The sequence below is a fragment of the Crotalus tigris genome, unplaced genomic scaffold (assembly GCF_016545835.1).
Source record: "Crotalus tigris isolate CLP2741 ecotype Arizona unplaced genomic scaffold, ASM1654583v1 scf7180000023830.6690815, whole genome shotgun sequence".
Taxonomy (NCBI): Eukaryota; Metazoa; Chordata; class Lepidosauria; order Squamata; family Viperidae; genus Crotalus; species Crotalus tigris.
In genome coordinates this window covers 4,200,618-4,216,897 of record NW_024100214.1, presented here as the reverse complement: position 1 = coordinate 4,216,897, position 16,280 = coordinate 4,200,618, and the positions used below count along the sequence as shown (strand labels likewise).

The 16,280-nt window shown below is 39.3% G+C and overlaps 1 protein-coding gene across 7 annotated transcripts in view; it reads left to right on the top strand.

The window, feature by feature from the left end:
* Nucleotides 1-16,280, top strand: part of ANKAR (ankyrin and armadillo repeat containing) — a 39,939-nt gene that overhangs the window by 16,300 nt on the left and 7,359 nt on the right. For 6 of the 7 annotated variants that reach the window (XM_039322098.1, XM_039322101.1, XM_039322099.1 and 3 more), the window contains 10 exons: nucleotides 1,730-1,937; nucleotides 3,716-3,924; nucleotides 5,869-5,973; nucleotides 7,820-8,064; nucleotides 9,141-9,309; nucleotides 10,331-10,572; nucleotides 11,073-11,226; nucleotides 11,332-11,493; nucleotides 13,270-13,376; nucleotides 14,744-14,866. In XM_039322098.1, the coding sequence (XP_039178032.1) occupies nucleotides 1,730-1,937; nucleotides 3,716-3,924; nucleotides 5,869-5,973; nucleotides 7,820-8,064; nucleotides 9,141-9,309; nucleotides 10,331-10,572; nucleotides 11,073-11,226; nucleotides 11,332-11,493; nucleotides 13,270-13,376; nucleotides 14,744-14,866 (1,724 nt within the window). The remainder of the gene's footprint in view (nucleotides 1-1,729; nucleotides 1,938-3,715; nucleotides 3,925-5,868; nucleotides 5,974-7,819; nucleotides 8,065-9,140; nucleotides 9,310-10,330; nucleotides 10,573-11,072; nucleotides 11,227-11,331; nucleotides 11,494-13,269; nucleotides 13,377-14,743; nucleotides 14,867-16,280) is intronic. The other variant, XM_039322100.1, reaches the window with a different exon arrangement.

Here is a 16,280-nt window from a genome sequence, read left to right as displayed (position 1 = left end):
TTGCACTAGATCCATCTTGATATCAAATGCAAATGTTCATAGCTATTTCTCTTGCTATCACATCTGATTGCCTTTTCTATTCTAGTACGTATATATTTTTTAAAAAAGAAAACATTCCCTTCTCATCCCTCTGGGTGGTATGTGTCCTCCTCAATTTCAGGTTGTCTAACAGAGGCCTGGGAGTCTGAGGGTTCTGTGCAGGATCTTAGCTGTTCCTAATGCTGCATTCTTCTGGACAGAGAGCTCTGATGTTGTTCTTGGGATCTGTTGGGACCGCTTCCCCAGCTGGATAGTGCTTAATAGCACAGTGGTTAAGAGTGCTGCCTTTGATGCAGAAGACTGAGATTTAAATCTGGCTTGATCCATACCTTACCAGTAGGGGTCCTTGGGCAAAGACTCCTTAATGCAGGGGTCCTCAACCTTGGCAACTTTAAGACTTGTGGACTTCAACTCCCAGAATTCCTCAGCCAGCTGGGAGTTGAAATCCACAAGTCTTAAAATTGCCAAGGCTGAGGACCCCTGCCTTAATGTTTCACCTGCCTACCTCAAATATGCGAGTGGCATGAACTAAGAAAGCCATGCTGGCTTGGATGTGACCCAAATTAACAAGGTCCACCTCAGATGTTGGGGAATCAGGACAATCTGATGATGTGGGCTACTGAAATAAACCATACATGGACAAAACATGAACATGTATGTACGTACTATGTATAGGTATATTAATACAATACACACACAAGGGCACTTGAGCAAGTTTATAGTCATGTCAAGGAATACTGAAGAAAGATAAAATTTTATCTGGACTCACTAGAGATCGCTGGTTCCCTCCTTCCCTGTTTCAAGAAATCCTGAGTACAATCCGTCCAAATGAAGCACGTTGATCCAAATCCATTTATTTCAAAAGAAAGAATTTAAGAACGTTATGTATTCCCAGCTGTCCCTTTGAAATGCTATATAAGAACTAAACATACTTAACCTTGACATTGATCATTTGCTTGTGCATATTAAAGTGCTAGTCGTCCATACATTTTAACTGCAAGATATCAGGCCCTAAGATACATATGAATACATGTGAATGTCAATGTTTCCAAAGTATACATGTAAGAAGAAGATAAAATGGAAAAAGAAAGCCATAGTGCCAGAGCTGCAACAGCTCTAATGCAGCTTGAGAGCTTCTGTTTTATGCAGTGCAAAGTGAAAATCATTAAATATATTCCATGAATTCAAATTCACTCTCTTTAATTAACATGAATGGATTGAAGTCAAAATTTTGTTTTCAATCTGTTCCCATTCCATGTTGACTCCATTTTGTTCTGGTCCCACCCTCTGCCTATTTTTTGGAGCGTCATCCCTATTTTGCCCAGTGGAACCTTCAGCTAGAAAAGTCTGCCATAAAGTATTCTTACGCTTTTATGAGATGGTTAAAAACACATTGGTTATAAATTTTCAAATGTGCGTCATTTATAGTTGGCCCACCGTTTATTTTGTTTTGAGTTATTAAATGCCAGAATGCAGTTCATTTTATGCCTGTCTGCATAGGTTGCTTTTCTGACATCAAGAGCTGCAGCTGATACAGCTTTGGATAGCATAACTTTAATGTTAATTATGCAAAAACCAAATGAGGAATAGAGCACAGATACATAGCTAGCATGTAAGCCTTCTATTCTGTAGAGCTTTAGCTTTCCTTCCTCCAGGCCAGTGGTCACTCTTGCCTCTTGTCATCTCTCAGCTTGGGGACCCACAGCTTTGCACCTAGCAGCCCAGTGCAGCTCCCTTGAAGCGCTCCATTTTCTTCTGGCTTTAAGAGCAGATTACCAAATACCCGATGATCGAGGATGGTTGCCTATCCATTTTGCTGCCTATTATGACAACGTGGCCTGTATCACAGTCCTCTACCGAAAAAACGCAGAGCTAATAGAGGCAGAAACTCAATCTCTGTGAGTAAGCAGAAGCAGGCGTCCCGGAAGAATATGGGGTGGAGGGGACCAGAGACAGGTTGCTTGGTGGGTTTAGGAAGCTGGTAGAGTTGAGAATGAAGAAGTGGGTGGGTGGAATGAGAGGGGTGGTGGTTCTGGACTGCTGTGAAGCCAGGTCAGAGTGAGAAGACCTGTAGTATTTATTTGTTTGTTTGTTTATTCAATTTCTATAGCTACCCAACTCAATCAAGTGACTCTGGGCAGCTATATACAGCAATTGGATGGGGTTGTCAGCTGCTACCTGCACTGACTTGGTTATGGAGTGGAGCTTCAGTGGAAAGGAAGCCTGAACAGAGGCTTGGGAAGAGGGTGGAAGCAAGAATTTTGGCAACTGACCCTCAAACACAACAATCTAAGGCAGGGGCTGAGAGTTGAAGTCCACAAGTCTTAAAGTTGCCAATGTTGGAGACCCCTGATCTAAGGCATGCTAGTAAGGAATCTGGGCAGATAGAATGAGGTCCAGTCAATGAATACATATGCTTATACAGGTAGTCCTTGACTTATAATAGTTCATTTAGTGGCCGTTTGAAGTTACCAAGGCACTGAAAAAAGTGACTTATGACCATTTTCACACTTATGACCATTGCAGCATCCCCATGGCCACGTGATCCAGGCACTTGGCAACTGGATCATATTTATGATGGTCGCAGTGTCCCAGGATCATGTGATCACCTTTTGTCAGACTTTCTGACAAGCAAAGTCAATGGGGAATTCACAACAACCGTGTTACTAACTGAACAGTTGCAGTGATTCACTTAACAACTGAGGCAAGAAAGGTTGTAAAGCAGGGCAAAGTTCACTTAACTATTGTCTCACTTAGCAACATCAATTTGGGGCTCAACTGTGGTCGTAAATCAAGGATTATCTGTATATGCATAGATCTTCTGTGCTAGCACCAATGTGTTTTGTTAGATAAGGTCACTCCTGAATCAATTTCCCATGTCTCAGTGTGTGCAAATTTTATCTAGCTTGCCACCTTGATTTAATAATAAATCCTAGGAAAGATCAGCAGAGGGGAATGTAATATTATTGGAACAGAAATTAAAAAACAGACTTTAAAAAAAAGGATATGAAATTCTGCTAGCCTCCTTACAGAAATTTCTGTAAGGAGGCTAACAATTTACCTCAATTTAACCCTAACCCTTGAACTAAGTGATACTTGTCCTTGATTCTTAGTATAGTTCACCAGAAAAGTGAGTCTCATCTAATAGTTAGTGTCAGTGGCCTAGACTAGTAATGTGCTGTGTAAGTTTAATTTATTTACTTAGACTTCCATTGAGTTTTTTAGATAGATGAAGTATAGGTAGTCCTCAACTTAATGAGTGCAATGGAACTTGCTTGTGACAGTCCTAAGTCATGGTGGTCATAAAAGTGAGTTCACCACATGACCAGACCTGTTTTTGCAAACTTTTTTGCTGGTGGCCACAAAGCGAAGCCGTTGTTCACTATGGGGCATATTTGTAAATAACAGTTTAACATGGTAAAATGCAGTCACATGATTGGCAGACACTGCAAATGGTCGTAAATGCAGGCCAGTTGCCCTGTGCCCAACAAGTGGTCCCGTGACCAGGAACTTCAGAACTGGGTCATAAGTATCTTTGGGGGAGTCCATCATAATTTTGAATGATTGCTAAGCAACTAGTCCGAAGTCAAGTACATGAAATAAAAGCCACTGTATTTCTTTAGATTTGGTTCAGTTTGTTTCATACCACAGTATTTTGTTCTTTTTCTATCAATAGATATCATTCCACGCCACTTTTGCTTGCAGCTGTATCTGGAGCACTAGATAGTATGAAGTATTTGTTTTCTCTTAAAGCCAACTGGCTAAAAAAAGACAGTGAAGGAAATAACATAATACATTTGGCTGCACTGAACTTCCATACAGAAGTTTTAAAGCATTTAATTGAGCTGAATAGCCCTGATCTCCCAGTTTGGAAAACTCTTGTTGGTAAGTACCCTATACAGTAATTCTGATTAAATCAGAAAACTTTCAGGGTGGGATTAAAAAGGTAAAGGTTTCCCATATCCAGTCGTGTCCAGTTCTAGGGCATGGTGCTCATCTCTGTTTCTTAGCCAAGGGAGCCAGCATTGTCCGAAGACACTTCCATGATTATATGGCCAGAATGACTATAAGCCATGATTATATGGCCAGCATGACTATAAACCTTGATTATATGGCCAGGATGACAAAATGCTGTTACTTTCCTACCAAAGTGGTATCTATTTATCTATTCACATTTCACATAGTTTTGACCTACCAGATTAGCAGGAGCTGAGGCAAGTAACGGGAGCTCACCCAGTCGTGTGGTGCTTGATCTCAAATCTGTGCTATCAGCTTTCCATCTGATAAGTTCAGTGTCTTTAATCACTGAGCCATGATTAATATGCCAGCTTCATGTTTCCCTTCTCCTGGGTGACTAAAGCTCTCTTTTGGTGACAACATAAGGGTGACGTGATAAAAAAAAAAAAAACATTCTGGAGACGTGCTACAGCAGCTGATGAGAGATTCCTACTCAATAAAGATAATGCTGCAAAGGACCTATCTCTACTGCTAGTTTGCCTCATCAATACAAGCCACCTTTTTTGGATAGCAGGAATAGACAATAGCATTCTATACTCATGATTTACCTATCACGGAAACAGTCTTCGTTTCCCACTGTGCCTTCAACATAATGTTTTTTGCACTTTGGCTACTTTGCACAGGTAGGAACATCTCCTTAACTCGATCAGTGGATGCCATGGTCTTCTAGAGAGCAATTTTGGAATAGCCACAATTCATTGCATATGTATATGCAAGTGTGTGTATGTGTTCAGTAAGACCTCTCCTTAGAAAGGAAAGCAATCGGTCATTGATACTTCCAGAAAGGACAGTTGCAAAGGAATTGTTCATTGGGAGGGCCTGTAGTTTGCTTTCCCAACTGAATTCTTTGCCAACTGTTGCTAGATTGGACAGAATTTTCTTAAAATGGCTTAGTCTAGTTAACAGGACCCATAGGACAGAAGTGCCTTAAGGGTGTACTGCAGATAGACCAACAAGGAAACTGGATGACCCGTTGGTGGCAGCACAGGCTATAATATTATCATAGGGGTTATAAAAAATTTGCGCCATGACCCCTAGAATTAAAAATATGTGTTTGGGTACATACAGACAAACAAACCTGAGGGACTTTGTATTAGGCAAGAAATAAATACATCACTGACTTTTAATATGAAAAAAAATCTGTATATAAAATAAAACAAACACAGATATTTCCAAATTTATAAAATCAATCCCCTTATTTAGAAATAAATAGTAATAAACCAACAAATTTAAAAGTAAAAATGTATCGACAATGAGAAAACCTCCTCACTTTTGCAAAACTCCAAAAATCTGGCTATTGGTTTTGATACAGTTACCTTTGTTTCTGGTTCCCTATTGATTTTAGATCAATATCTTTTTCTGATTTCTGGAAAACCTTGACTGTTTGCTTGCTTACTCAGGCAGAGCAGATGTGGATGCTGAAGGTGCTCTTTGGGTGCATGTGCTGTGAGGCTTGTAACTCAAAAGTTATAGTAGGACCCTGTCAAGTTTATTTCGGGCTTTGCTTGAGTAAGCTGGCTGCTGGTTTGTCCAGTAAAGCAGAAGCAAGTTTTGAGAACGATGCTGCTTTGTCAGTAGAAACTCCCCAACCCAAGTTTTGAATTTCTTCCTCAAATTTGCTTCTAATCCAGCCCACAGTTGGAGAACCTCTGTAATAAGAGAACCACAAGCCTTGTATTCACCATTAATTTTCCTGTTAGACTATAAAGAAAAACACTGTTATAAGCCAGAATTAAGACAAATGCCACGGGGCTGGCCATGTTTAATGCAACCATTAAATGTTTAACAAATTATTTTTAAAAATCTTAACAGGCATGCTGAATTGCGAGTCCTATAGTAGGAAAAAAATGGCAATACGGTGTTTAGAAGTACTTTGTCTTGCCAAAGATGATTACTGGAAATGTATATTGCAGGCAGGTGAGATATTATGTGTACCATTTGTCACTTTTTCTGCTAGAAGTTATTTTAATAATAATAAACATAGTGAAAGATATCAAACCGGCTTCTCTGTCTTCTAGAATAGGGGTCCCCAACCCCTGGGTCATGGCCTGCACTGGTCCACGGCCTGCCAGGAACCAGGCTGCACAAGCAAGCAAAGCCCAATCTGTGCAGCGTGTGAAGCCACGCCCCTCCAGTCTGCAGAAAAACCACCCTCCACAGAACCGGTCCCTGCATCCAAAAAGTTGGGGGGGGGGGGCTGTCCTAGTATACTATTAATCTGTAGCCTAACAGTTTGGCTGCCTGACACAGCTGGTGTGACATTTGGTTACCTAAAATTCATGTCTAAAGGCACTTTAATGTCCAGGCTGAGATTCCCTACTAAAAAGTGGCTCAGGATTTAATTTTCTCCATTATGACCAAGGATCCATAACCATACATGAAACAGGGTCTATTAGATTTGGTGTTTTCTTTGAATAAAAGCGGTGAGGTAGCGTTGCTTTATGTGACCCTTTTATCATCTTCCTAGACAAGTTCATTCCTAGCCTTGGCAGGAATGGGCTGGAAGAGGGGGGGATGTCACTTAAAGTGATCCAATCAAATTGCCTAAAAGAAGCATTTCTCAAAGGTTTATGAAAAGATACTCTTCCTTTACCTGACAACTCATTGCAGTTAATAGTCCAACCTCAAGCATTTCATTTCTGGAAAAGATAAAGGAAAAGTTGATAATTTCACAACTGCAGACACACCTGTGTAATATTGATTATCTGGATCTATTTCAATTGGGCTTTTTATCTGAGACAGAGGGCACTTAGATGAGCTATGACTGAAGAAGAATAGAGAGAGTACAGCTCATCTGATATTACATTCAATAATTTTCCCAATAAAACAAATTTATACTAGGGAAACATTTATGCAAATATTAAAAATATTTCTGGAAATAACTTATCAAAGCATCTACTTGAAGCAATTATCTGAAAAATTGTATATTTGCAAATTTACAAAACAAAAATATGCATTTCAAGAAATTGATATCAATACGCAAATATCAATTGGAGGGGCAGGGTTAAATAAAAAGAAAAGGGAAATACAGAGAAAATACTGCTTATTACTTTATTGTCTGCCTTCCCATGGCAAAGGCACAAATGCCTTTTTTATCTTATTGGTTTAGCAACAAGGAAGGTAATAGCAAGCAAAATCTAAGGATCTGCATATTCTGTGAGGTTTGCTTGTCAGCATAAGTTTATATAATGGCCGTCTAAGCCATTTTAGGAGCTCAGGCAGAACCAAATAGCATCCCACCCCCCACTGGAGTAGGATTCCTAAAAAATGTGCTGTAACATTCAGGCACCCAGTTTTGCAGTCCACCATCGGTATATATACTCATTCCATAGTGCCATTGGTTCCCCCTTCAGATTCCACTGCATTTGCTCCCTACTTTTGTCAGTTGCTCAGAAGTTTTTAACCAGTGGTTCTCAACCTTTTTATACCGGCGACCCCGGTCATAAGCACGCAGCGCGCATGCGCGACGTGGCATGCATGGGTGGCGGCGCTGCCCCATGCGCCCCCCCATGCGCGCCGTGCATGCGCGGTGCCACCCCCTGCGCTGGCTGAGAAAAAAAATGGCGGACAAAATGGCGGATCGCGTTGTTTGGCGACCCCTGTGAAATGGTCGTTCGACCCCAAATGGAGTCGTGACCCACAGGTTGAGAACCGCTATTTTTAACCAAAGGCATACAATCATCTAAAGAAGTCGGAACCTTGGAGAGATTCATAGCATGTTGCCTTGCTCTAACTGGTGGGTTACTTTTGTTCTTGGTGGCAGGTACCATACCCTCATTAATCAGCTTGTTGAAGAGCAAAGACGTCAAATTGGAGTGCATCACTCTGGGAGTGCTGAGTAACATCTCCACCCACGACTCAATTGTCAGAGCCTTTGTAGAAGCTGGAGGCATTCCCGTGTTAATTAAGCTCTTGACTATGGAAGAACCTGAATTGCTGTCTCGTTGTGCAGTGTTTTTATATGATATTGCCCAGCTGGATAATAATCAAGTCATCATCGCTGAACTGGTAAATCTAATCAGGAAAAAAATGTTCACTTTGGTGGCTAGCCCTTCTTCAGTAAATTAATTAGAATAATAAGAAGATGGGCATGTTTTGCCATGGTAAGGGACACACCTTTTATTATTTGTGACATTATTCAGACTTGTTTGATGTTTACAAGTATTACAAGTACAGGCCTGAGTGGATTTGGCCACTTCTAAGTGCTGTTTTGACATTGCAGCCACAACTGTGGCTTTTTTTGTTCTTGTTGTTGACTAGGTTTGAGAAATCAGGAACAAGCCGGATGAATGTAACCCTTTCTTTCCGCAGTAACCTTTGAAATGAATTTTTTCCCAGTGTTAATGATTGCTGAGCTATATCTTGAACTAATTTTAATTGTAGTTAAGGTTAATCTTGATCATTAGGATTCTGCTTGACTTAGAATATGAAATTTTTAAATCACATCTTTGGATAACAAAAACACTGATTCACTTGAAAAGGGGGGGCCATGTTGTTGATGAATTGAAGGCGGAAAGGAGAAGTATCCTCAAGGTTAAATGTATGCAGTGCTTTTATTCTAAAAAAAAGAAAAAGGTGCCGGAACTCACACACATCATACAACCCGCCTTGCCTACCCTACAAGGTTCCATCCAAAAAAGGTGCCGGAACTCCGTTTTGGGTGTTCTATGAGGAAAAAAGCCCTGAATGTATGCATCTTGAAGGTGGATTCTGTTTTGTGAACTACAGTGTATTTAACATGACAGATTAACTTGAATCCAGACGTTTTTTTTTTATTATTATGCTAGAGTTCTGAAAGAATAGTTCTGCTGGTGGAGAAAAGGAAAGTAATCCTCACTGATTTTTCCCTTCCTTTCATTCCACCGACCCATCAAGGCTAAGCAAGATACCATAAACCCTACTTCCCCCCCCCCCGCCATACTCCAGCAGATCTCAAGAACTGTGGAGAGAAGGAGAAAATTAGGAAAGATGACCTTTTTAGCTTATGAAAAATGGAGATTTTTGTTAGATTCAACCCACTGTATTGTTTGGTTCTTAATTAATTCTACTTTTGCCTACGTCCCTTACAACTTTTCTTAATGTAGGGTGGAATTCCTGCTCTCATCGATCTGTTGGAATATGACTTACAAGATCTGCTTGTGAATGTAATGAGCTGTATCCGAGTATTATGCAAAAATAATAAAGAGAATCAGCTGAAAGTGAAGGAAATGATAGGCATTGAACCACTTGTCCAGTTCTTACGTTCAGATTCAGGTAAAAACAAAAACAGCAAAATTAGGTAATCGGTTTTAAGGAAATGACACAGCTTGCTGATCACTTAACTTTCTTGATCATTTTACTTCTGGGGTGATGGGACTTGCAGGAGAAGACATCCCCTTCACCAGCCGTATCTATTTTCTAATAGGCAGACATAGTTAAACTCAAATATGAAGTGCAGCCTTAGATGTCTCAGTGCCACGGAGAGCAGATATTTTTACTAGAAACTTTACCTTCTCATTCTTGGTTCCATCATTCATTTGTATAACCCATTAAGGAATATCTTGCTTTACAAGTGCTAGAAAATTGATTTTAATACTTTGAAGGGGGAAAAATCTAACATCATTATCTAAGTACTTAATAATTACACTAAAATGCTTAACAAATCTTTGTCAAGCATTTTAGTGTAATTATTAAGTCAGGAAATAGATATAGTAAAGAATAAAATAAGACCATATGCACTAATACAGGGGTCTTCAAATTTGGCCATTTTATGACTTGTGGACTTCAACTCCCAGAATTCCTCAGTCAGGCACGCTGGCTGAGGGATTCTGGGAGTTGAAGTCCACAAGTCGTAAAAGGGCCAAGTTTGAAGACCCCTGCGCTAATATTTTAAAAATCTAACATCTACAGTTTATTTATTATTATTTATGTACATTGTTATTTCATAATTTTTCCATGAACATTGAAAACATATACTCCTGGCCTGTCAATACCAATATAAAGAGGATAATCTGCAATAATGTCTTCTTTTAAAGTGGGAAGATTAGATGAAGGGTATACAGTAAATGATTATTTCAAAACTATATGTATAATAGTGACTACCCTTTGGGGATGCATTGATGATTTTGAGGTGATCTATCATTGGTCAGAGAAGTAAAAAAAAATCATTCAAAAGAAAATATTCAATTTGTAAATTGTCATTATTACTATAAGTAATAAGAGTCATTAAAAGATTGAAGCAGATTGTACATGTATCTGGCTTTTATTTTTGTAAAAAAAAATTTCTGCTTAAAAGATGTCCTGGTGGCAGTGGCCTCAGCCGTAATTGCAGAAATTTCTCGTGGGAATATGGAAATGCAGAATGCTATCGTGGCGGCCAATGTTATTGATCCTCTAATTCAGCTTCTCAGAGGAAGGAAAATCAGTGTCCAGGTTAAAGGAGCAATGGCAATTGAGGCCCTCTGTGAAGGGAACACTCTTATCCAGATGAAATTTCTATCCAGATCTGTGACCAAGTTCCTCCTGAAGCTCCTAAAGGCAAGTTTCATTTTTTTAGTGGGTTGTCTTACCCAAGTCATTGTAGATAAGGGATGAGGATGACGATGATGAAGACGGTAATGATGATGACCACGTGCCATCAAGTATTGTCAATTCTTGGAGACCACATAGCTAGATTTTCCCATGATTTTATTTGTCCCTAACCTGGTCCTTCAAGTCTCCCAACAATAACTGAAATCATCCACTTGGCTGCTGTGGGTCCTCTTCTTTCCTTTCCTTTCGTCTTTCCCCAAATCAGAGACTTCTCCAGAGAGCTGGGCCTTCACATAAAAGCTTTAAAGTAGGATAATTTCAGCCTCGTGAGATCTGGATTGGTTTGTTCGATGGTCCATTGGCTAGTTTTCTTGGTTCTCCGTGGTATTATCAGGAGTCTTCTTCAACAGCAAAGTCCCAAAGCATCAATACTCTTCCTATAGAGTAGGTATACTTGTGCTTGTAAGTTTTCATATATAGCTTTCTCGTTTTGGTCCAACTTCCAGGCCTTTCACTTGAAGGTGAAGGAACAAGGGGCTGTAACCCTCTGGGCCCTAGCTGGACAAACCCTGAAGCAGCAGAAATTCATGGCAGAACAGATTGGGTACAATTTAATTATAGACATGCTTCTATCACCGTCTGACAAAATGCAGTGTGTTGGTAAGTCACCGTTGTTCTGCAATCCCAGGCACATTTTTTTAAAAAAAATCATGTAGGAGTTCAAAACATTCTTAAATGTATATGTTACTTTTGTTGTTTTGGAAGGAGGAGAAGCTGTCATAGCTCTTAGCAAGGACAGTGAAATTCACCAGAACCAAATATGCGAAGGGAATGGAATTGCCCCTTTGGTCCGGCTGTTAAGAAGTGGAAGGATAGCAGAAGGCACCCTCCTCAGTGTGATCAAAGCCTTAGGCACAATGTGTGTCGGTCTGTAGTTCCTTTTCTGTTGCTCCCAAAGTGTTAAAGCTTTTGTAGAAAGAACCATGGAAGGGCCTAGGAAAGAGTAGTCTTAATGCTATACAATATTGGACAGATTTGAGAGCTATAGCAGTCCATTTCCCCCTGTATGGCAACCCTCTTCACAAAACAGATGAGTTATCAAAATAGCTGCAACCCTACATCTGCACAGTTGTGACTCGCAAAGCCAACTATAGCTCAGTCAGGATTTAGTTCACTCTTTTTCTGAATTTCCTGGTATACGCTTTTTGAGATATAGTTGGCTTGCTGAGCTATTTTTTAAAAAAGAAAGAAAATCTAAAGAAATCATCAGGAGAGATGGTATGAAATTATTGCTAGCAGCTTATATTTTAGTCCCATTTTTTTCTAGAAGACCTTATCCAAGGATAGACCTTAATACAATCATTTCCAGCAATGTCTTCCGAATATACAGTATTGTTTTAAATCAGATTAATCAGTCCATATATCCTTCTACCTCAGTACAGAGTGCTCTACAGTACTCTGATACTACTGTACTGTACAGATGTCAGCTGCAGACTCATCCTGCTATCTGACCCTTTTTTAACCTAGGATACTACCAGGGTCTAGTAAGAAAGCCAAAGTAAAAACTAGCTTTATGGGGTAAAATCAGTGCAACTGACAGTAATGTCATACTAAAATCAGTAGTAAAATATTGGTAAGTTCTAAACATCCTGAAAATATTTTTTTAATATCTGGGAATCTCTTTAATATCCAAAAATCTCTTCATGTAGCATTTTAAAACTTTAAAAGTAATCCTAATTCTATTTCTCATAAGATATGTTTCCTAATTTGGGGAGTTGTTAGATTTTATCTATCTATCTATCTATCTGTCTGTCTGTCTGTCTGTCTGTCCGTCTGTCCGTCCATCCATCCATCCATGCATCCATCCATCTATCTTTGCACCAGTTTTGATTCCTAGCAACTGCCTGGACAAGTCCTTGCAGTTTTCTTGGCAAGGTTTTTCAGGAGTGGTTTGCCTTTGCCTCTTTCCTAGGGCTGAGAGATAGTGACTGGCCCAAGGTCACCTTGATGGCTTTGTCCTAAAGTGAGGGTGGAATTCCCAGTTTTCCACTTTCTAGCCTGGTGCCTTAGCCACAACACCAAATTGGCTCTCTCATATATTGTTTATACTTGGACAAAAAAGCATGCCTCATTTCTGGACTCAAAGGGCTTTGCTAGCTCTTGATTTATGAGGACTTTCCATTGATTTGAGCTAGAGCAGTGGTTCTCAACCTTTTTAATGCCGCGACCCCCAACCAGTCGTAAGTCGAGGACTACTCAACCAGTCGTAAGTTGAGGACTACTCAACTGGTGCAGCACCGTTTGCAGAATGGGACTTTTGGCGGGCTCAGCAGGGCAGAGACAGCCTGGACAATATCTATTGGCTTTTGAAAGCCAATAGAATTAGACTCTATTCAAGAGAGTCTATTCTATTGGCTTTCAAAAGCCAATAGAATAAAAGGGAGTAGCACAGCTAAGGAAAAGGGGGAAAAAATGGGGGACTGCGTTGTTTGGCGACCCCCGTGAAATGGTCGTTCGACCCCAAATGGGGTCCCGACCCACAGGTTGAGAACCACTGAGCTAGAGCATGGAGCACATACTTGCTTAAAAATAAAGAACAGTTAAGGGATCATATTTTACTTGTGCTCATTTTCCTCCCCCCCCCCTTCTTTTATTTGTATGGATCTTTTGTATGGATCTCTTTGCCTGACATCAAACTTGTAGGTGAAGCTCATATAAGCAATCCACTTAGTCAAGAGAATGTTGTGGATGAAGGGGCTTTGCCGATACTTGTTCATTTACTTAAAACTCATCCATCCCTTCAGATAAAGGTGAGTTTAAAATGTTTGTCGTACAGATCTAAACTAGAGAATCTTAATTTAGCAACTGTCTCAAATGGTGACTGTTCGCAGCTACAATGGTGACCAAAAAATAATTTCACTATCCTCACATTTGTAATCGACACAGGTCTACAAAGCAAAGGAAAACTGAAGTAAAAATATAAGCATAGTTGCAGTTTCATTTAGTGACTGCTTCTCATAACAACTGAATTGCCGGTTCCAATTGTGGTTGCTAAACGAGGATTACCTATAGTTCTTGAATGGCTTTGATAGTTTCTCCTCATTGGATAATATAAAAGAAAATAGATTTGCGGGATGCTGAAGACTCTACTTGCTGATAAATAGCTACCATATTAGATAATGGAACTTCAATCTTAAGAACATGTATTTGATTTTGCCATAATATCAGCATTAATTAAAATATGAATAATATAGTAATATTATTTCAGTCTCTAGGAATGAAGTTAGAAGATGAAATATACATAGCTACCATAAAAAGAACTAAAATCAAGTGGGCAGAACCTTTATAATCAGTAGCTGACTTCCTGGGAGCAGAAGTGGCTAGTCATATCCTAATGACACAATGATCTTGAGAGGAAGACAGTGTTTCATAGAAACACTGGCTTAGTGGCCATCAACTTCACCCTAGCACTAAAATCATAAATTACACTGGCACATATATACATGTATAAAAAGAAGGAGCATTAAAGATACTCCTGCAATTAGTTTCTGTGATTGTCCTAAGAATATTAAAATGTTCAGTGAAATGTATTTGTTATTTGCACAGATAAGAAAGTTGCTACAATATTTATGCCTGTGCATTTTTCTTCGGTGCATGCTCACTTTGTTACAGTACCTAGAGCTGTTTGCATGACATTTAGGATAAACAGAACAGGAGAAAAACCCACAGATTTGGGGATTTGAAAAGAAGAAAATACTTTAAACCCGTAGAAAGATTTTTGCTTTTAACTTTAGATTTTATGATATGCTTCGTGCCCATATAGTTTAATTCATTATTTTCTTCTAAAATATGATATAAAAAGGTTGAAAAAAATCTAGATGTCACACGCTGATAAGGTTACAGTACCAGGTCTGAGCTGCAAAACTCTGGACAACCATTAAATAGCAGCAAAGAATATATAATAATTTTACTTTTTTTGCTGCAATCTAGAAATACAACTAGACATTTGCAGCTGAGATCTAGTACTAATAATTTTGGAGAAAGAGGATCTTTCTGAAGAAAATATTCTTGGGCACCAAAAGCTAGATTTCCTGAAGCCATAACAAGTTATAGGATTATTTTCACTCCTCATAAAGTATTATAATTCAAGTTTTAATTTTTTCTAATTCATCTTTAGGTTGAAGTTGCATTTTCCTTGGCTTGTATTGTTTTAAAGAATAGCAGTCTGCAAACTGTATTGCAAGAGAAAGAAGGTTTTTGTTATTTGGATGTCCTTAAGCTTTTTTATGCACCAGATAAGGTAATAATGTCAGTAAAATATTTGGTATTCAAATTATAAAATCAAACAATAAATTAAGACTCTTCAGCATCTAGAGCTGTGGACACATTTGGAATTTTGAGGATGCACAAAAATGGTTGGAATTAGCTCAAACCACAAAACACCCACTTTTACTTTTGACAAAGGACAGAACTGGCCCTGTGGACACTAGTAGATGACATTCTGTGGGAAAGGAAGTAGGACTCTTCTGATGTTTGTTCATCTCTCATCAATTATCCTTTTGGATCATTTCCACGAGATGCACTTTGAAGACAATGTCCTACTGTGATGCTACTCACACATGCAGGAAAATTTTCAGAGAGCAATACTGGATGATGGAGCCTTGGCATCCTGGCAGTTCTACTGTGGGATACCAAAAGGTATCCCACTGCTTTGATATCTATACAATGCTGCTGAAATGGCCATCAGAAGCTTGGACAAGCAATACTATCAGCATGCTGATGACACCCAGTTCTATTTATTCAAAACTTCTGTCAAATGTCTGAAAGCAATGATGAGTTAGTTGCAATCCCCCCCAAAATGAAGCTGAATTCTCACAACTTCTCCCTCCATGATCTAGTAGTGCTTTCTTGCATTTGAATGTGGACTAAGACATACTGGTATCAATAATAAGATTTAGGTTGTCTTTATACTCTGGTACTGGTGATACTGTGGTGTGCCTGTGAGACTTATATCTGGTGGGAAAGCACTGACACAGTTCCTGCTGTGTGCTTGCCACCTTGTGTGAATGAGGATGATTTCATTCTCCCCCCCCCCCCCCCCGCACTAGAAGATAACATGGCTGCATATTGTCCTTATCAGTACAGGTACCCTCTACTAGGTATTAAAAAAGGTGATGGCTAGGGCTGACATCAGTGGATAACCTGTTCAAGGGAAGTATTGCATCCTCTGGCATCTTTTCTAGGGGATACCTAGATTGTTTTATGTTATAGCTAAATCCCTAACTGAAATTTTGTCGTTCATGTACATTTGAAAACTTGGAGGAGTGTATGGGTGAATCTATTCAGAACTTGAATGTTAGAAGCTCCAGTGAAGGCTTTATCTCATTGGAGTAATTACTAGCTGTACATATTTGCAGGAAGAAATAGTTTGCTTGGGCCTTGCAGTCAATCAGCAATTGAATAATGCATTTGATGAATAAAGGCTCCTTGAATATAAAATCTGGGATGCAAATCTCCAAACCACAATTAGATGGGAATAAAGTGTAAAATGTTCTCTCTCTTGTGTACCTAATAGTGATCCTCAGTTTTATAACACAAGACTGGTAGCCCTGCTGTTTTGAAATGACAATTTATTATGCAAAATAGAACAATTGAGATGTGGTATTTACATGATATAGCTAATGTGGGAGAATAAATTGAATCCTACAAAAATC